Genomic DNA, 21379 nt, shown 5'->3' with positions numbered 1-21379 from the left:
TAAATAAAATCTTTTAAAATAAAAAGCCATCTGCGTCCATGTGCCAGTGTGCTCGCAGACTTCAGGGACTTTGGGGGACACAGAGCAAGGGCTCCTCTTCTTCCCTATGAAGGAAGAGGGAGCCTAGAAAGAGCAATGAGCGAAGTCCTGGGCTCCACAGAGGACACTGACTGCTCAGGAAGGGGAGGATGGCCAACAACGGCCTTCTCTCTAGTCCTCTGTGTGTGTGCACATGCATGGAGAGGGGGTATCAGCTCCAAGGGGTGCTTCCTGGTAAAGCTCCGCAGGAGAGTGACTGTCCCAGCTCCTTCTGGCCACAAGAAAGTGAACTGTGGGGGCCTTCGCCTCGATCCCCAGACGAGGACAAAATGGCACTTGCTGTCTTGTCACATGCTGTTTTCAAGAGACAAGAGTAAGACTTGAAAGTACAACACGGTGCATGGGGCGCCTGGGTGGCTCAGTGGGTTAAAGCCTCTGCTTTCAGCTCGGGTCATGATCCCAGGGTCCTGAGATCAAGCCACACATCCGGTTCCCTGCTCAGCAGGGAGCCTGCTTCCTCCCCTCTCTCTGCCTCTCTGCCTACTTGTGATCTCTGTCTATCAAATAAATAAATAAATCTTAAAAAAAAAAAAAAAAGAAAGTACAACACGGTGCAAAGTAAAGAGTTGGGGGAGAAAAGCTCTCGTAGCAAACACTCATCTAAAGGAAACGGACTAGTAAATACCTTTAGACAAAGCAGACTTTAACGCAAGAGGCATTACTAGGATAAAAAGGATCACTGTATTATTAAAAAAAAAAAAAAAAAGCTCTAATGTACCTAACAGCATGGACTCAGGACATATAAAGCAAAAAATGACAGAATTATGATGAAAATTCTGGAAAAAAATCACAATGGGACATTTCTATATACCTCTATTTGATAAAACAAACAAAAATTAGTAAGAATCTAGACTATTTGAAAAACCTATCTAATTTTATCCAAACAATTAGAGATTCTATGTACAAGTATATATGAAATGTTTACAAAAACTGGCTGCAAAGCAAATCACAACACATTCCAAATAACCAATTCTATTCAGACCCCTTCTCATAATCACAGCGTAATAAATTAGAAATAATAAAATACACAAAGTGTTTGTGAAAGAGAAGAATGATTTAAGGGGAAAAAACCACCTTTTGCTCCCATTCGGTTTTTTTAAAAGGTTTTATTTTTAAGTAATCTCTACACTGAACATGGGTTCGAGCTCACAACCCCAAGGTCAAGAGTCGCATGCTCTGGAACTCCTGGGTGACCCAGTCAGTTAAGTGGCGCACTCTTGGTTTCGGCTCACGATTTCCCGGCTGTGAGATCCAGCCCTGCATAGGACTCCACGCTGAGCACGGAGTCTGCTTCAGATCTTCTCTCCGCCCCCTCAACTGTGTGTGTGCAAGTGCCTGCTCTCTCTCTCTCTCTCTCATGCTCTCTCAAATAAATAAATAAATCTTTTTTAAAAATTGCATGCTCTACAAACATGTAAGCAAGAGAGCTGCAAGCTTTCATCTTATCACTGCTTTCCATGTTTGGTTTTCGGGAGAGCCTGGGTGGCTCAGAGGGTTAAGCACCTGCCTTTGGCTCATGTCATGATCCTGGGATCGAGCCCCGCATCGAACCCCACACTGGGCTCTCTGCTTATCGGGGAGCCTGCTTCTCCCTCTCTCTGGGCCATTCTCCCCCCATTTGTGCTCTCTGGCTCTCTGTCAAATAAGTAAATAAAATCTTTTAAAAAAAATACATGTCTGGTTTTTGGAACAATTCCTACTGTAAAAAGTTTATAGCAAAAAAGTTCAGCTGATTACAGGATATTTATTTAATATCATCAAATATACAACTAGTAATCTTGAGGGGGGAATACACTGAGAGGATATGCAGTTATAAAAGTAACTTCGTGTTAAACATGTCAAAAGGAAGACATATTTTTATTTTTCCACTTTTCACATATGCTAAAAGACAAAGAAAAATAAATTCAAGCAGTTAATTAACTCTTGGGTGATTGAAGTCTTTCACTTTATTTTGGTAACAAGAAATCCAAAATTAGTACTGAACGTCTCATCTTACATTTGTCTGAAAAAGAATGATCATACGTTCATTCATCTAGGTGTTTCTCCGTGGGACAGGAGCTGATTAGTTGATTTCCTGGCCCCATCAAAATTCTAGCTGGCTTAGTTGCAGAAATGGACAAGGTGACCCTAAAATTCAAAGGGAAGTTCAAGGCATCCCAAATGATCCAAAACAATTTTGAAAAACAAGAACAAAGTTAGAGGACTCCCTTCCTGCTGGTAACATTTGGAAACATAAAATGTATGCTACCAATAACACAAGGACGGTGGGTAACCTGCTTTAAGATTAACGCACAGATTAACGCAGCATGGTGAGGGGGTAAAACTCACAGGAGGTAGGCTGTTAAAAATTAAAGCTGTATGTGTTAAAACTTAGGGCAACCATGAAAAATGAGGCATAACTAATAATAACTGTACAGTGAAAACAGAATTACTAAAAAAAGAAATACTCCATCCAAATGTAGGCAAAGAAAGAAGGAACAAAAGAAAGAGAAAGAAATTGCCGAAGACCTGGAAAACAAAGTAAACAACTAGTAAGACAGTCGATGGAAATACAATCCTATCAGTAAGCATGTTGAGTCTGGTGACAGGGTTCATATCCCTAATACATTCTTTTAAAAAGCACCTATAAACCAATAAGAGGGGCGCCTGAGTGGCTCAGTGGGTTAAAGCCTCTGCCTTCGGCTCAGGTCATGATCCCAGGGTCCTGAGATCGAGCCCCGCATCAGGCTCTCTGCTCAGCGGGGAGCCAGCTCTCCCCACCCCCACTTGTGATCTCTGTCTGTCAAATAAATAAAATCTTTAAAAAAAAAACAACAACAATAATAAATAAAATCTTTAAAAAAAAAACAACAACAATAAGAAAAGACTTCACAACAGAAACACTGGCAAAGGAAATGGAGAGAAAATTTGAAGAGACCAAGTGTCTAGGAAATGTGAAAAGATGTTCCATTCTCTTAATAATCAGGGAAATAGAAATATCAATATAGGGGCGCCTGGGTGGCTCTGTGGGTTAGGCCTCTGCCTTCATCTCGGGTCATGATCCCAGGGTCCTGGGATCGAGCCCTGCATCGGGCCTTGGCGGGGAGCCTGCTCCCCCCGCCCCCGCCTGCCTGTCTGCCTACTTGTGATATCTCTCTCTGTCACATAAATGGATATAATCTTAAAAAAAAAAAAAAGAAAGAAAGAAAGAAAGAAAGAAATATCAATTTAAAGTAAAATAACTATCATTTCAATTCAAACTCATCGTGTTGGCAGGGTTCAAAGTCCATTATCAGTAAGTGTTGGTAAGGCTGTGGAAACAGGACCCCATGCCCCGCTGGTGGGAGTGTCACTGGGCACCATCTCACTGATGAGCAATTTGTTGAATTTAGGGAAGAGGCAGGCGCTCCTGTCACCCCCTCTTCTGTGTCTGGGGGTCGTTCCCAGAGAAGCTCAAACATAGGCAATGAGACATGAACACACATGTTGCTGCCAGCAGGTTTGTTTTCATTCCTGGCGGAGGGGGAAGTTAACTGGACTTTATTTATTCAATGAAATACTATACGGTGGTTAAAATGAATGAACCAGATATTCTTGTTTAAACAGGACTGTATCTCAAAAACAATGATGCTTAAAAAAAAAAAAAATGCAACCTGATATGGAATGAATTACATCATTCACATAAACATTTAAAATACCCAAACCAGTGGCATGCCCTGTTTACTGATGCACCAAGACATAGGTGGGATCTCCAACCTCTGGGAAGGGAAGGAAATGGACAGGCCCTGCCCTTATCTGTATCCATAACTTTCCACTCTTAAAGAGACATCTATCTACACCGCCCGCGGACTGAGCCCTGCTCCTGCCTCCTTCTAAGGCAGCTCCACCCCTGGCCTCCCTGGGGTCCCATTAGGTGAACAAAAATATTCTACTTTTCTCCCCCCTCCCCCACTCAAGTTAGTTCCAGTTGGGTTTTCTCACGTGTATCCAGGAGGCCTGCCTGTACTTTCTCTCTTCCTCGCCCCCCACCCCCATTTCATTTCTAGTTTTTGCCTCTTGCTAGATGTTCCATAAATATGGGTGTGCGTGAACCTGTCCAGGAAAGGGAGCCGCCAACTCCAAGCTCTCTACCCTTTCTTTTGGGATATCTCTCAAGGTTATAAAGAGCATTCCTGCAAGGGGCTGGAAGGCAACTTGGGGTAAACATGTCCCTTCCCACTCGGCCTCAGTTTCCTCCCAAATGCCGGGTCCGGCCCCTTCCAGCCCCAGCACTCTATGATTCTCGGAATTGTGTCCTCTCCTGTCGAAAACAACACTCGGGCATTTCACAAAAGCACCCAACCCCCTTGTTACCCTTGGAACCACAGTCCGCTTCCCTGGAACCCGGACTGCACAGAGCTGGTCACATGAACCCGGGCTCGCTTTGGTGTGACGGGTTTCTTAGATCCCTTTGTGAGCGCAGGTTTTGAAAGGGAACGACCCGGGTTCTGGGTTTGAGAGGAGCAGGGGGATCCGGCGGGAGGAAGGCTGTCGGAGCCAATCAAGCCGCCTCCAGACCCCAGCACGTCGCCTCGGCCGCGCGCGGCGGTTTGTGCTCGGCTCTCCCGCCTCCGGGTCTCGCCCGAGGCTGCCCGGGGAGGCGAGGACCCCAGGTGAGAGGCCGGGCTGGGCGGGGGGGGCGGCTGGGGGCGGCTGGGGTGGGGGGGCAGGCCGCGCGGTTCGGCCCGGGCTCCACGACGGGCTGGCCCGGGGCTCAGGGCGTGTCCGTCGCCGCCCGGCTGCTCGCTCGACACTGTTCGCTCCTACCGGCTGTAGATGGAGCTGTCTGGGTTCCTGCAGCCTCCGACGAGCCTCGGAGTGTTTCTCTTTAAACGGCCTGAGAGGGACATGCCTCCCAGGATGCAGTTTGTATCAACATGGCAGCTGCTGTGCAGCTCCCCTGCTGAAGAGGCGCCGGGACGGCAGCGCAGCTCGCAGCCGGGGCCGGGGCCGGAGCCGGGGTCGCAGCCGCGGCCGCAGAGGGGCCGCGCGCGGGCCGGGGGCCGGTGCTGAGGGCCGGGGCCCAGCTCGCGGCCGGGGCGCAGCCCGCCCGGCCGCCCGCACCGCCGCGCGCCCCGCTCCGACGCCGCCGCCCGGCTCGGCCGCTCCGTCCCCGCCCGCCCTGAGCAGGCCGGGCCCGACGGCCGCGCGAGCCCGGGCGGGGGAAGGCAGGGCCGGGCGGGCGCCGCCTGCGGAGAGGCCGGGGGGCCGGCCTGCGCGGGGCCGCGCGGCGGCGGCGGCGGCGGCGGCGGCGGCGACTCCGGGCCGGGCCGGACAGCGCACGGCCATGGCCGAGGCGGCCCCGGCTCCGGTGAGGGCGGCCCGCGCGCGCACGGACGCGCGGACTCGGGGCCCGGGGGACGGCCTGCGCGTCCCGGGCTCGGCGGCCCGGCCTGGGGTCTCGGTAAGGGACAGAAACGCCGCGACGTGGGGGGTTGGGGGGGGCCCGGCGGGCTCGCGCGCCCCTTAACGGGGGCGGCGGGGGGGGGGGGCGGGCTGCGGGATGGGAGCGGGGCCGAGGATCCGGCCGCCGTCCGGGCGAGGCTGCGGGGACGCCGGGGCCTGGCACGCTCGCGGGCCCGGAGGTGGGCGCCCGGGGCGGCGCGCCTCGCTCCCTGCGGAGCCGGCGCTGCGTCCGTCGGGGTTGCCGCCGCACGTTTTCCGCAGAGCTCGCCCCCGCCGAGCCTCCCGCGGCCGGAGCGCGGCGCTGACGCGGCTCTCCCCATTTCGCAGAGCGGAGACACTGAGGCACAGACTCCTGGCGGCGACCTGCCCGGCCTGCCCCAAGGTCACGTAGCGAATCCTCCGTGGCCCGGTGCCCGCGTCCCCAGAAATGCCAGCCTTCTCGGGCCGCGGGCCTGGACGGGGAGGGGGCGGCTCTGGTGGCGGCCTCGCCTGGGTTAGGGGCCTGGCCCGGCGCGCGGTGGACGCGGCCCGTCGGGGGGGAGGTGACGGCGTGGTGAGAGGCTCGGCCGAGCGGTTGCGTCGTGGGGAGCAGGTGACCCTCGGGCTCGGCGCCTGGGCCTCCAGCTTCTGCGTCTGGAGCCCCCCCCCCCCGCCAGATTTTGGGTGTCCAGACGGATGGGGTCTGGGGAGCGAGCTCCTAAGGGTTTCGTGGCCGGTGGTCCTGCTTAGTGGGCCATTCTGAAAAACCAGCCCTGAAATCTCCCCGCAGACCTGCTCTTTTGAGATGCGGTGGCCGTGCTGGAGAGCAGGATGGCTGCTGGGAGTCAGCGCCTGTGAGCCTCAGTTTACTGTTGTGTGGAGGGGGTCGGGATACATGCTTTCTAAAGAGCCTCCTGGTTCAATAAAAATAGTAATCATCTATTGGAAAAATACAGCAAAATGGAGATTTAAAAATGCCTACCTCTGGGCTTTGGTCTCCAGGGCCCTTGAATGGTATATAATTCTGAGTTAACCACACTGGGTCATTCAAGAAAATGGCATGGCTTTTTTATAAATCGGTATGAATGGTGATGTATTTTTTTCTGCTGATATGCATGAGTCCTGGGGACCCCATCCACTTGGGATGCACGAGGCAGGGAGGGTGGGTTAAATCCTATGATCTATAGTCTAGAATTCTCCCCCTGCCCACAACAGTTTGAGAATGCAAGCTTATTAATCTTAGATACTATATTTATAGCTCCATCCCTCTGTGCTTAGGGTAAAATTGAGCCACAGGTTTACTGACACGGAGGACATTATAGCAAGGGGCTTTAATTTAGGGGTAGAGGACAAGTATGTTCCTGTGCCCCCCTCAACCCTCTACAGTCCTCCAAATCTGGAAGTGGAGAGAGCCAGTCTAGTAACAGCAAAGAAATGGTATTTTCCTTTGAGCTCTGATTAGACTAGTTGGTAACCGTATCTTACTCTGCTGGCTTTAGGTACTATACTGGAGTTTTTTATTGTTATAATTAGTTTTTTCATTGTTTTAGTTAAACCCGTGTATTACTCAGGGAGACTAACTTGGCCTCCAGGGATTTTTCCTTCCCATTAGTTGTAGGCAAATACCCTAATCCCCCCTCGAAGGACAGGGCCATAATGTGCCTATTGTGTTCCATTATGCTGGTCATTTTCCCCTGGCATCTGAGGCTCCTGTCCCAGAGGGCTGTCCTGTCTGCCCTTACCTGTGACAAGTTGAGACGTAGCTTGATGATCTCCAGGTTTTGGGGTCTGTGAACCCCTTGAAAGTGTTTGCAGAATTGTGTGTGTGTGTGCCCGCCTGTATTTTTGTTTTGTTTTGTTTTGTTAGTTTTTTGAGGGAGAGAATCCACAATTTTCATTAGTTTTCAAAGGGCTCTATGAAATGTCTTTATGGGTAAGGCCTTGCCAACCATAGACCCTCCCACGGGTCTGTGTTTACTCTCCAGGCTTCTCTGAATTTTAGAGGCAGAAAGGATTCAGAACACTTAACCTGACCTGCTACCTGGGTTGACAGCTGAGGCCCAGAGGCAACCTACAGTGTCTTGCGGCCAGCCTGCGGTGTGACCTTGGGCGAGCGGGTTGGCCTCTCCAAACTTCCACGCCTCCCTTTGCTAAGTGTGGGTAACAGTTCTGAGAGTCCCAGTTTCATAGGGCTTCCTGAGGATGACGTGAGAGATAGCCCTTTGAAATGCTTAACACAGTTCAGGGCGCACAGTAAGTGCTGACTAACTGTTAGCTGTTATCTGACTAATAAGCTCTCACATCTGGTTAGCTGCAGAACTATTGGATCATACTACCTTGAGAACATTCAGCCTGCACAGGCCTTCGGTTTCCAATTCTTGGCTTAACGTGTGGTGCAGTCTCGGTGAAGGCCTCGTAAGTGAATGAGTGAGCAAATGAAAGAAGGAAAGTGGTAGGAGACACAAATTAGTTGAGACGGCTCTGACAGATGACCGAAGCAATGTCCTGCTGTCCCCTAACATTGTTTTTTCACGTGACCCAATCATTTATATTGTTCATTCAGTCAGCAGACATTCATTGAGCATATACTCTGGGTCAGACTGGATATGCTCCCTTTCAAACGAAGAGAATGGGGCTTCCAGTTACATTAAAGATCACTTGTACGTGGCCCAGCAGTGGGTCCTTCAGCAGATTGGTTGAAGGAAGATACAAGCAAATGGACAAACGTGTTATAGAAGAACTTCGGTTCGGTTCCGATAGCGCTGTTGATGGGCTCAGTAAACCCAGAGCTGGCCACTCAGAAGATCTTGGCTTCACCTCCCTGGTGACATAAGAATTCTCCCAACACGAATGTGGCTAAGGTGGGGAACAGGGAGAGAGTGAAGAATGAAAATCCCCAAGGGAGTCAGTCTTTATGTCAGTTCTAGTTGCCCCACCAGTCTTGACGAGGGTCACAGAATGGCTGACTTCCGCTCCATTTCCAGCCTCTCCAGGCCTCTGCTTCTCCTTCCCCACCTCACAGACCACAGGGAGGAACTCAGACCACCAGAGCGCGCCTCCTGCAGTAGGGACCATCGGCCCTGGGCGCTTTGGCTCCCGCGTACAAGGGGCTGAACTGCTGTCCCCTGGCCTGGCTCGGGCAGGGTGTCTCTTCTCTCTGTCTGCCTGGGATACCCAGAAGCCCATTTGGCCTCTCTCCGTAGACATGCTTGGTGAAATTGTATTGATAAGTCCACAGTTCAGCTTTGATCAGAGTCGGGGAAACTTAAGGTTTCCCCTAAGTTTGCCCTTAAGACAGAGGGCACAGGGACTGCCTCCTGACACAAGCAGGAGCAGTGGGGCCACATGTCAAGTTCCTCGTCAAGGGACGTCCTTTAGTAGCCCCGCTGGGGTCTCCTCCCACCTTGCTGGGAGTCTGGGGGTCATAACGGTGCCCGGCACTGACAGTTCTGCTCTTGTGGTTTACAAAGTCTTATTTCCTTTGATGCCCTGTGCTCAAACTCCGTGAGGTGGCAGGTGTGTCAGATACTGTCCTTGTGTTATGGGCAAGGACAGGGAGAACAGAGAGGCCGAGTGAGCCGGCAGCAGTCGGCGGGAACAGGACCGAGAGCAGAGGCCTGTATCTTGTCCTCTGGTCCACTTCTAGTCCTGGGTGGTCCCCGTGAGATGTGTGTTGTGAAGAAAGAGACAGCTCTACCAACACAGACGGTGGCCACCTTTCTTTGTTGTTAATAATAGTTTCATAATTGATACCTAAATCAGCTCTAGGCTCTCAAGAAGAGACCCGTGTCCGCGCAATGTATCTCATTACCAGGAAACCCATGACCCTTTTCGGTGGGTGCCGACCTTTGGCATTTACTTTGCCATCTGGATTCTGTGGCCTTCAATCCTGTCCTTTCTCTCCTTGAACACAGGTCCAGCAGCTGGACATGGAGACCCAAAGCTCGTCACCTCTGTCATTCCCCAGTGTTCTGCAAGAAGAAACCCCACGTCAGGCCCCTGCCGGAATCCCCCGAGAAACTCTGTTTCAGTCCCGCGTTCTTCCCCCCAAAGAGATTCCTTCTTCGTCTCCCCCCATTCCCCGACAAGGCTCCCTGCCCCAGACTCCCAAGCTAGAGACCTCTGGCCGAATGCCGCATGTTCTCCAGAAGGGACCCTCACTCCTGTATCCGGCCGCTTCTGAGCAAGAGACTCATCTCCAGGGTCCCCTGACTTCCCAAGAAGAGACCCAGTATCCACCCCCAGCTGCTGCTGAACAGGAAATATCACTTCTGTCCCACTCCACCCCCCACCAAGAAGCCCCACTCCACTCGCCTGAAGTTCCCGAGAAAGACCCCCTGTCCCTTTCCCCCACAGTGCCGGAGACTGACATGGACCCCCTGCTTCAGAGCCCCGTATCCCAAAAAGATACTCCCTTCCAGATCTCTTCTGCAGCCCAGAAGGACACACCACTCCCTACGGCGGAGATCACCCGCTTGGCCGTGTGGGCTGCCGTCCAAGCGGTGGAGAGGAAACTGGAGGCCCAGGCCATGCGGCTCCTGACCCTGGAGGGCCGGACGGGGACGGCCGAGAAGAAGCTGGCGGACTGCGAGAAGACGGCCGTGGAGTTTGCGAACCACCTGGAGAGCAAGTGGGTTGTGCTGGGGACCCTGCTGCAGGAGTACGGGCTGCTGCAGAGGCGGCTGGAGAACATGGAGAACCTGCTGAAAAACCGAAATTTCTGGATCCTGCGCCTGCCCCCGGGCAGCAATGGAGAGGTCCCCAAGGTAAAGCCATCCCAACCGGGGCCTCCCAAGGAGGGATCCGAATTGCATGTGCTTTAGGAATTTCATATAAAAGAAGGAAAAAGAGGTGGTTAAGGAGACAGATATAATGACACCTAGTGCTAGCATGACTTCACCAAGCACAAGACACGCCAACATCGCGTTTGTCCTGTTGGTTAAGCCCTGGGTAAACAGGTCAGAGGACCTCCTAGTGATCAGGGATGGTCAGTTCCGAAGGGCGTTCAGGTCACAGTGAGTGGGACTTGGTGTGAACATTGGTAGTTCACTGTCAGAGGTGGACGGAGACCTTGGTGGAAGGTTCTGGGGCTCTCTCCTGCTCCACGTTTTTATCAGTTGACTTAGAAATTATGTTAATGCCAGTAAAAATGTGATTTCAAGAGAAATCCCAAAAAACTAGAGAATAGTTAGGTTTTAATATTATTTTCCCAGAAGATCCTGAACTGGAATGTGGACTGGTTTTCTTTCTGTTCTTCGTGTGTTGTCCCTGTACACAGCCTTATGTAGGGACGGAACTTGGACTGTTATGCCAGCCCTTCTCAAATGTTAGTGTGGCGATCTTACTAAATGCAGAATCTGATTAGTGGGTCTAGATTGGGGCCTGGGGGTCTGCATTTCTAGCAAATTCCCCGGTGTCAATGCTGCTGGTCTGCAGACCATGCTTTGTAGCCGCAAGGATTATCCCATTAGACAGAAAAACAGACCAGACAAAACAAGACCCTTACTCTGTGGGGCCAGGACAGTGGCTGAAGTCAGGCCAGATTTCTAGAGAGGCCTGCGGTGAAGACCCACCACCGGGAGAAGGACATTGAGCCAGGGCCTGGGGCTGAGAGCTATTTGTTACCTTGGGATTTGGCGGCTGAGGGCCCATGACTGCTGTCCAGGTGGTCCAAGCTGAGTTTGTGTGGTTCCAGGTTCCTGTCACCTTCGATGATGTCGCCGTCCACTTCTCCGAGCAGGAGTGGGGGAACCTGTCCGAGTGGCAGAAGGAGCTCTACAAGAACGTGATGCGGGGCAACTACGAGTCTCTGGTTTCTATGGGTAAGGAGAAGGTTCACCCACGCTGGGGGGCTTCCTGGACACGAGCCTGAGGTTCATTTGGAGACGTGGGGAGTTCTGAGTGCCAGTCCTCCCAATACTCAGAAACAAGAAAAACCGAATTTCAGTTTTTCTAACTGGTTCACGACGAGTTAGCACAAACAGCCCCAGGCACCAGGGTAGCAGAGATGAGGAGAGCGTGTAGACAGAGCACCACTCCACTGAGAAGCCACGGGGACAGGTGGGAAGGAGACAGATGTCAGGGTCCCACCTCTACATTATTTCCTCCTGGCTCTGTACCTATATGTTTAATGAGTCTGTCCAGGAAATTGTTACAAAGCAGAGTGCGAAGGGCTTTATGAGAATCAAGTTACTTAATCCCCACTTCTCCCGAGAGGGCACTGGGACAGGCATGAGCCCTCGCTCCCCTTCGCCCATTCAGGTGACTGAACACTGTCACTGATGGAGAGCCTACGTCCCCCGGGTTCTTATCTCCTCTGTGCAGAGAGGAGGTTGTGACCCGGGGGATCGATGCTCATGCTGGGTTCCACCAGCAGGTCACAGTCTCACCAAGGACTCTCTTCCCCAGAAGTCTGTGCATTCTTGTTGTTTCCATTAATAAGAGTATTTCAGGAGGAAAACCTGGGAGAATATACTTCATTTTTATACATATTCTTCTGTCTGGTGTGGGGAACTCTTTGGGCACGCAATAGAAGGAAAACATTTACATGTGCCAGTCTACGCTTAGAAACTTGGATTCTTGCTAGAATTGTTCATTGAATATCCACATACCTCTCCATTAAGAGAACTTTCTTCTATTTGACTCGTTTTTTCTTTTCTTTTTAAAGTATATGCATAATTGAAATTTCAGTTTATTGAAATTGTTGAAAATTTAACCATTTAGATTTATAGAATAAAGAGCAACCCCAGTGCCCCCCCAGAGGTAACCAGCACAATCCCTTCGGCCTGCGTTGTTTCCCATCCTCAGTTATGCACGTGCAAACACAAGCTTGGGCACAGGCCGCCTGTGGCCTGCACGGATGGGGACCGGTGACTTACTCTATCGAAGGATGGGCCCTAGGCCGCTTTCCACAGTTGCACAGGTAGTCCTATTCAGAAGGATGTGTGGCCCTCCAGGGAGCCGCTGGGCGTCTGACCTTCTCGCTGTGGACAGGGAGTAGGCTGATTGCATCTCCTGCCTGCTGCCGAGTCCGGACTCCGCGTCCCCATGTGTCCGTGTGCTCCTGTCTGGGTACCGCCGGGAGGACAGCTTCTGAGGAGGGCGTCTCCTGGGCGAAGAGGAGGCCCGCTCACAGTATTGTGGCTACTTCTCCCGAAGGCTGTGACCTTCACGCCCCTGAGCGTGGCAGTGCTGTCTCTGCATGCCGGGGCTCAAACTGATGGCCTTGTTTTAAATAGTTGTCCTTTCTGATGAGTGAAGAATGACACCTCATTATTTTCATATGGGTTTTTTTTTTTTTTTTTTTTTTTTGATGAGTAGTGAGCTAGTGCATCTTTTCTTGTCTTTACTGGCCATTTGCATTTCTTCTATGAATTACCTCTTTACAGTTGCTTTTTTATCTTGTACGAATCGTGGTGGCTCTTTAGATAGAATAACGGATGTTAACCATTTACAGAGAAGCCATGTGTGGGCGCACACGCGTATGCGTCTCCTCCACGCGTCTCCTCCGCGTGTCTTCATCCGGTAACTTCATTTCCAGAGAGCTTTAAACTTTTTTAAATGTGAGGGACACTATCCGTGCTTAGAGTTTTAGCTTCTGGATTTTTGTCAGGATTCATTTTTTTTACCCTATAAAATTTCAACTCTCTTGTGTGCCTTTGTCATGAAAAGGCATGACATGTCGCCGCCCCGGCCACCAGCGACAGGGTCACTTCCTGCTGGTGTGCACGTGGCTGCTGCCCCCTGCCCCGCACGCGTGCAGGCCCCTCCCACATGCACGCACAGGCCTACACACCGCGGGGGCCTTCAACAGGAGGGCTGGGAACCGGGCGCATCTCTTTTCCAGCATTGCCACTGACCGCGGGGCTCCTCCTCGTGTCCCACTCACACAGGTGACATCTTTACAACCTCACCACATAGCATGTCTTCTTTCCTTCCTTCTGCCCAGACTATGCAATTTCCAAACCAGACCTCATGTCGCAGATGGAGCGTGGGGAGAGGCCGACCGTGCAGGAGCAGGAGGACTCCGAGGAAGGCGAGACGCCCGCAGATCCCAGTGCTGGTGAGTGGCTCTTGGGTGGCCCAGAGCTCTGCCTTCCAGGTCTTCCAGCCCTCAGGAGGCCCGGCGTGGGGTGTCGCCACCCGCAGCAGACCCCGGAGGGCTGTGTTAGCAGATGTGTGCAGGAAGGAGGCCTGCAGGTGCGAGACCTGCCTGACGCCTCCTTGACCCCCTGCCCCCCACCAGTGGCCCAAGTGGCTGGGAAATTAGGACACCATTGGGTTCATCATCTTGGGGAGTTTCTGACATGACCAGGTGTCACCCCCACTCTTGGCAGGAAACAAAACCAGAACTGAAAGAAAAGCGGTCACTTGTCAGGGTGCTAGAGATGGTGCCTTGTGGAGCATTCCAGAGAAAGATGCTCACCCCCATCCTGCAGCCGGTCAGTGGAGGGATAGGGACAGACAGACTGGACGGGAGACGTTGTGCGATGTGCAGAACGGTGTGTGGATGGGCTGGTGTGACAGAGGCCGCGGAAAGGCGTGTGTCTCAAGTGTGGACCCTGGCGTCAGATACCTGCGTTTTTGAATCCCGGCTTCTATGCTCACCGGCGGTCTGATTAAGATAACTTGGCCTTTTGGGGAAGTTTATTTTCCCCATCCGTAAAATAGGACGGGTCCTAGTCTCTAGGGCCTAATGGGGTGACTGGGCTGTACTGGCAGCCAGTAAACCCCAGGCGCGGTCATTCTGCGTAGGCGTCGGCCCTCGCCAGCCCCCGTGTCCGTGGCCCACGTGCCTGCCCTGCTGGAGCTCTTGCGGAGCGTGGTCTGTTTGTGGAGCTCCTGCTTTGGAATTGCCTTTGGACTTGAATCATCTACCTTGAAGGTCTGCAGTGGAAGCCAATCCTTGTCCTTCACAGCCAGACATCATGGGTGATCCTGTCTTTGTTAAAAGGATAATCCAGCCGGAGAACTCACCAGAGCCAGAGGCCAGGTCTAGTTACGAAATCATGTCGTTGGTTCTGGGACCTGTCAGCTGGATCCTCGCAGGAGGTCCAGCAACATCTAGGGTGAAGTCAGCTCTGGTGACTGAGAGCTGTAAGTGACAGAAGAGACAGAAGCCTCTGGAAAAATAAGTGCCGGCATCCCTCAGAGCAATCCAGTACCCCTCCTTCCTGGAGATTTGCGAGAGATTTAAGTTGAGAGTAGAGGCCAGTCTTGGTTCATTCTGGCAGACAAAAATCAGGATTTAAAAGCAGGTGAGGGGCGCCTGGGTGGCTCAGTGGGTTAAGCCTCTGCCTTCGGCTCAGGTCATGATCTCAGGGTCCTGGGATCAAGCCTTGCATCAGGCTCTCTGCTTGGTGGGGAACCTGCTTCCCTTCCTCTCTCTCTGCCTGCCTCTATGCCTACTTGTGATCTCTCTGTCAGATAAATAAATAAATAAATAATCTTTTAAAAAAATAAAAAATAAAAGCAGGTGAGACTGGGGACTTGGGAACAAAGTATGGTGTGTGTTTAGAAAAAAATAAGTCTGTGTCCACAAGTTTGAGTGGCCACAGACAAAAACAAGGATCACGTGGGAAAAAGAGAGAAATTCAAAGCAGAAGAAGTAAGAACCAGGCCTGGGAGGCAGAGAATGAGAATCTGGGCAAGTGGGTCAGGGTAGATCCCCTAAAATCTGATGTCCCGGTGGGGTTCTGTGGTCTAGGTACTGCTCCGCGCGCATTCTCTCACACACGCTGGGACGACAGCCTCTGTCCCCTGCCCCTGTCTGCTTGTTCACACCCTCATCACAGACGGGCCTCCCACAGAGCAGGGCCAGAATCGAAAGCAAAAAACCTCAGCCCACTGGGCCCCAGGCCGGATTTGTTGTGGTACACGTGCGTCCGCGGCCCGAGCATCACAGAGGCTGCCTTGTGTGGCTGGAATGTGCCATTTGTTCCACGGACCATCCCCAGACGCTTGGAGCCCAGACGGGAGGGAGCACAGGGGAGGGCATGGGAACCCCCGCCACACAGGGCCAGCTGGGGGCTCGCACCTCCGTGTGTGACCAGGGCCCTGGCTGCTGGAGAGCAGGATTGTTCTGTGATCCTGCCCTTAGCAGAGCCTGTTACCAGAGCTCCCACATCTCACCCCTTAGAAGGGGGGGCTGCAGAACTGGCTCTGGTGCGATACTGGTGGGGAAAAGCCTAGAAACCTGAGATTTTTCCAGAGTTCCAAGTACACTGAACATGACAATTTTATGAACTGGCTAAGTGAATGTATTCAATAAACCCATTTTTTTATGGTTTGGATCCCTGAGGGCAAAAATGCTTCTGATATCGACCCTGCTCTCAAAACACTCAAGCAGGGGCTCCCATTCATGGCCCTCGAAGGGGGGTAACGAAGGTCTGGGGAAGCCAGCTTCCATTTTTACCTAACAAATTACTGGAGAGTAAAATCAAACCAGAAGGCATGGCTGGAATCCAAGGTCTCAGTCTTTGTGAAAAGCAATTTGATATTTTTTTAGTCTTAAAATATGTTTTAAATATTAAAAATGTTCATATACTTGACCTAAGAATGTCCTTTGCTTTCTGAGAGTCTCTAGCACTAGGAAAATAATCCAAACCGTGGGGGCACCTGGGTGGCTCTGTTGTTAAGCGGCTGCCTTTGGCTCGGGTCATGATCCCAGGGTCCTCGGATTGAGCCCCTCTTCGGGCTCCCTGCTCAGTGGGAAGCCTGATTCTCCTTCTCCCACACCCCCTGCTTGAGTTCCCTTTCTTGCTGTGTCTCTTTCTATCAAATAAATAAACAAAATCTTAAAAAAAAAAAAATCCAAACTGTGGATTAAGATGGACAGATACTATATTACATTATGCAGACTCTCATATAGCCACTGAAATCATCAATGAAGTTTTTATACCACGTTTCATTTGCACGTTCATTCTTTAGTTCTTGTTTTTGCTTTTAAGATTTCATTTATTAGCAAGCACAAGCAGGGGGAGTGGCAGAGGAAGAAGCAGACTCTCCGCTGAGCTGGGAGCCCGACTCGGGGCTCGATCCCAGGACCCGGAGATCATGACCTAAGCTGAAGGCAGATGCTTATCAACAGAGCCACCCAGGCACCCCTTCAGGGGTTTTTCTGGACCAGGCAGGACGTCAGGAGACTGACAGTAATAACTAACCCCATCCCCCGCCAACCGCACATTAAGGCGGGCAGTGGTGCTGTGAAGGCAAGCATCCGGGCCCTTGAGACCCACAGCATGGACGACTTTCTAGTGGGAACCTAAAGGGCGAGTAGGAGTCCCAGGTGCCTGGAGGAGAATTCACTGGAGGGAAGAAAGTCTGGAAGCGTTAAAAGCCGAGATCTGAGCTAGAGACAGACATTTGGGCATTGGTAGCATAGACCCGGTCTGGAAAGGGAGACCGGAGAGAGCACAGGCCATCCCCTTGGGAGCCCTGACTTTTAGAGCAGATTTGGAATATACTGGTCTGGGTAGGGGCCCAGGCGTTAATGTTCTTTAAAATGGTTCCAGGATGATTCTCACACGCAGCCAAGGCCGAGAACCGCTGTTGAAGGAGTTGGAGAAGGAAGGAGGAGGCAGAGGAACCGGAGGAAATGGAAGGACTGGTCAGAAAGGTGGCAAGACAGGAGGATAGTTGGGGCCCTGGCTGGCCCAGGCGGTAGAGCGCGCGAAGTTAGGGTAGTGCGTCGTGGGGTCTTTCAAGAGAAGAGGGTTTCCAGAAGGAGGGGGTGTGGTCAGCCGTGCTGAATTCCGCGGTGTGGCTTAGTAAGGCAAAGACTGACTCATCCGCGGGTCGTGCAGGTGGGCAGCGACAGTGACCTGGTGGTGTGATGGGGCAGAAGCCCCTCAGAGTGGGCTGAGCAGCCGGGGAGGGGAGGGAGCCAGCACGCATCCTCGCTGTTTCAAGGGTAGCCGTGATCGGGGGGGCGCACATATGGGCCTGAGCTGGGGGCCGACCTTGTTTGCTTCAGGTGGGCTTTGCTCACGTGACGCTGATGGCCAGGATCCGTCGATAGGGGAAGTGACTGCTGGAGAAATGGAAATGTAACTTGAAGTCCGGGATGTAAACAAAAGATAGGGGGAAAAAAATTGAATGGAAATGTAACAAAATCATATTTCTTTATGCTTTGTAGAATGTTCTCGAGTAAGTATGTATTACTTATTCAGTAAAAATAATTAAAAAAACACACACATGAAGAAAGACTTCGAGTTAAAGATGGCAGGTTGAACATGTGTTTACTCCTACCTCTCAGAATCCTTCTAAAGCAAGAGCGAAGGGCTTTTAGAAGGAGTGTGCAGGGAGACAACAGCAAGCACATTCTGGAAGCCCTACGAGCAGATGGCTGGGTGATCACTGATTTAGAAAGCTACATCCAAAATTGGGATTGGGGAATGCAGAAGAGAAACTCCGTGTGCACTGCACCCCCATTCCCTACTGCAGACTCGGGAAGGAGCAGGAGCGGAGACCGGAGGTACCTCGGGAAATGGGGCAAAGGTGGGCTTAAAAACAGAAGATGGGGCAGACGCCTTTCACCTCCCTCTACGGCCTCCCTCGGTCCCTCGCCAGCATCTGCCTCTCCCAGCCCTGCTGGACAGCTGCACCTACTTCTCTGGAGAAGGTGAACAAGACCATGTCTGAAGGCGACACCGGGCCCCTGGAGGGCAGGACACCACGCTGGCTGCAAGGTAGGCAGTGAAGCGTGACATGCAGGTACTGAGATCTCCAGCCTTCCTCCCAACCTGGCTCACAAGTCGTAGCAGACATCCAGGATGGAACCCCCAGGCAGCATACAGGATGCGTTTTGCCTGGAGACTTCGGGGACCAGCCCATGGCATCTTCCCAGGAAATGACTCAGCCAAGCCATCCCAGTGGGAAGCCCATCACCAGTAAGCCCTACTTAAAGGCACCAAACTTTTCAATCTCTTTTGAGTGTTCTACTTTTAAATATAAGTAGATAACCATTACTGCAGACATTTGGGGAAAGTCTCTAATATAGAAAGAGCAAAGGAAAAGAAAGCAGAAAAAATAAATTTCAAGGAAACAGAGACTATGCAGAGAGATTTTTAAAACTGGGTTTAAACACATATGTATATATTTGTTTATGTAATATCTATAACATATGTATTTCACATTCCATAAGGAGATAAAAGAAGTGAATACATCCATGACACGACAGTATAATGCTTATTGGGGCACCTTGGTGGCTCAGTGGGTTAAGCATCTGCTTTTGGCTCAGGTCATGATCCCAGGGTCCTGGGGTTGAGTCCCGCATTGGGCTCCCTGCTCAGCGGGGCGCCTGCTTCTCCTTCTGTCCCCTGGCTCCCTGCTTTGCCCTCTCTCTCTGTTAAATAAATAAAGAAAATATTTTTTAAGTATGATGCTTATAAAAAAAAGAATAGAAAGGAACTCTGGGAATTTAAAAAGACTACAGATTAAAAACTCCCAGCTAGCAGTGTTAGAAGATAAAGTTGAGCACATGTCCCAGAAAATAGAGCACAAGACAAAAAAGAAAGTAGTGACAGAATTTTAAAAAGTAAAGGGTGGAAGTCCAACATCCAGATAATAGGAATATCAACAACCACAAAAGGAAGAAGGGAGAAGAGAAAAGAAAAGAACAGGAAAGGAAAGGGAAAAAAATAGCAAAAATAGGGAAGAAGGAATTAGCAATGCAGTAATTCAAGGAAAATTCTCAGCACTGAAAGACATGGTTTTCTAGATTGAAAGAGCCCAGCAAATATCCAGAACAGTGGATGAAAACAGACTCGTGCCTTCGATACATCAGCAAGAAATTTCCGGGCAGCTGAGGTCAAAATGATCCCACAAGTCTTCGGAGAGGAAAAAAAAAAAGCTCCTACAAAGGAACAAGAATTAAAATGACTTTGGACTTTTCAGTGATATCGGGAAAGGACAGTAGAGCAATACCTTTAAAATTCTCTAAAATTTCAAAATTGGAAAATATTTTCCAACCATTCTAGAGTTTTATATCGGCCAGATGATTCGAATTAAATGTGAGAGATGAAATCAAGACATTTTCAAGGTCATCTCCTGTGCACCCTTCCTCCAACTGGGGGAGGCAAGTTGCTTACACAAAGAAAGATGTGTTGGGAGTTCTAGCAGAAGTGAGGCGAGGGGGGTGGTCCCAAGGGGGATCGCAAGAAGACAGCTGTGCACCTGGAGGCAACCAGTCCACACTGGGGCACATCAGGAGGTTGTAGAAAATTGTTCTCCCAAGTCGATGAAACTGAGAAATACCCATTATGTCCGAATGCTTTGAGGGGAGACAGAAGAGATGGGGGAGTTTGAAGCTGACTTAAGGAAATTCGTAAGCTGAGCCAAGGAAAGAATTGTGAGCTCCAGCGAAAGCAAAAGACATAGAAAATAGCTATGGTATACTCCATGGTCCAATGTTTTATAACATTTATGTGATCTAATAATGTAAATGCCCGAAATTCCTCCAAGCGGACTTGCAAACTAAAATGGAAGGCTTGGGGATTTGGAAGAGATTCGCCTGGACGGGGAGAGAGGGCCTCCTGTCCAGCTCTTGGAAGCCGACAGGTGATGTTTACCCTGAAAATTCGAGGGACTTCTTGAATACATCCACGACACAAAAGTATGATGCTTCCGGGGGCACCTGGGTGGTTCAGTGGGTTAAGCATCTGCCTTGGGCTCAGGTCATGATTCTAGGTCCTGGGATCGAGCCCCACTTCAGGCTCCCTGCTCAGCGGAGAGCCTGCTTCTCCCTCTGCTCCTCCGCCTGTGCACAAGCACATGTTTGCTCTCGCGCGTACTCTGACAAATAAAATCTTTGAAAAAGGAAAGAAAGATAATTCAAGGAGTAGCAAGAGGAGTGTTCCTTAGAGTTATGAAGGGGATAACAGAAGAGTCAGCCGGAGGGATTGGAAGTGTTGCTCTGGGGAAGTGCGGCTGGGCGTGGAGGAGAACTTTCTAAAAACAAGTGCTGAAAATTGTTAAAGCTTTGGTAACGTTAAAAAAACTTCATGTGGGGCGTCTGGGTGGCTCAGTCGGTTAAGCGTCTGCCTTCAGCTCAGGTCATGATCCCAGAGCCCCCTGTTGGGCTCCCTGCTCTGTAGGGAGTCTGCTTCTCCTTCTGTGAGCTTGCTCTCTCTCTCAAATAAATAAAATCTTAAAGAATTTTTTTTAAACTTCATGTAAAAACAGTATCATGGATGTTAACGACAGAGTAAAGTTTCTGTGTCAAGGTTCGCTTTCACATTTATCCCTAAGAGGAGGATTAGCTTTGTGACCTAAACCTGAAAATGATAAAATAAATCCAAGGAGACCACAGCAGGCTTAAAGTGATGTCACAAAAGGACTTCCTCCGTACTAATGTCACAGTTCTTCTGTAAATCTAGAAATATCTCAAAATAAATGTTTATTTTAAAAAATTTTTAAAAATAAAAATCAAAACAAGTTTTGAGAAACTAACCCTCAACATGTGTGCATGTGTAACTTTTTAAAGAGTTTATTTGTTTATTTCAGAGAGAGAGAGAGAGAGATCACGAGCAGGGGGAGGGACAGAGCCAAAGTCTCAAGCCCATAATTGGAAGGAATTCAGTGAAGAGAATAATGCGACGCTTTCCCTCTCTGCATTGATTCCTTTTGAATTATGCTGATGAAACTTCAGAGACTTACTGGAAAGTAAAAACCATGTTGCCACATTAACCTTCTTCACCAGCTCAAAACAGAGAAATGATGGTCAACATTGGCTTTCCAGCATCTTTATGGCTGCGCTTTGTTAGATTTTTTAAAGTTTTTGGCATATCCTTAAAGTCTTTCTTAATGCATTTTAAAAAATTTTTTTTCTTTCTTTATTTATTTATTTATTTATTTTTTAATTTTATTTATTTATCAG

At 50.4% G+C, this 21379-nt stretch overlaps 1 protein-coding gene across 2 annotated transcripts in view; it reads left to right on the top strand.

Annotated features, from left to right (window-relative positions):
- Nucleotides 1-4511: 4511 nt before the first annotated feature.
- ZNF777 (zinc finger protein 777) overlaps nucleotides 4512-21379 on the top strand; it is a 29180-nt gene continuing 12312 nt past the window's right edge. Inside the window, exons 1-4 of one of the 2 annotated variants that reach the window (XM_059172186.1) lie at nucleotides 4512-4730; nucleotides 9417-10268; nucleotides 11198-11324; nucleotides 13451-13564. In XM_059172186.1, coding sequence (XP_059028169.1) covers nucleotides 9432-10268; nucleotides 11198-11324; nucleotides 13451-13564 — 1078 coding nt within the window. In that variant the 5' untranslated portion in view covers nucleotides 4512-4730; nucleotides 9417-9431. Of the gene's footprint in view, nucleotides 4731-4896; nucleotides 5522-9416; nucleotides 10269-11197; nucleotides 11325-13450; nucleotides 13565-21379 lie in introns of those variants that run through there. The other variant, XM_059172185.1, reaches the window with a different exon arrangement.

The sequence above is a fragment of the Mustela lutreola genome, chromosome 4 (assembly GCF_030435805.1).
Source record: "Mustela lutreola isolate mMusLut2 chromosome 4, mMusLut2.pri, whole genome shotgun sequence".
Taxonomy (NCBI): Eukaryota; Metazoa; Chordata; class Mammalia; order Carnivora; family Mustelidae; genus Mustela; species Mustela lutreola.
This window is presented reverse-complemented; position numbering and strand designations above follow the sequence as displayed.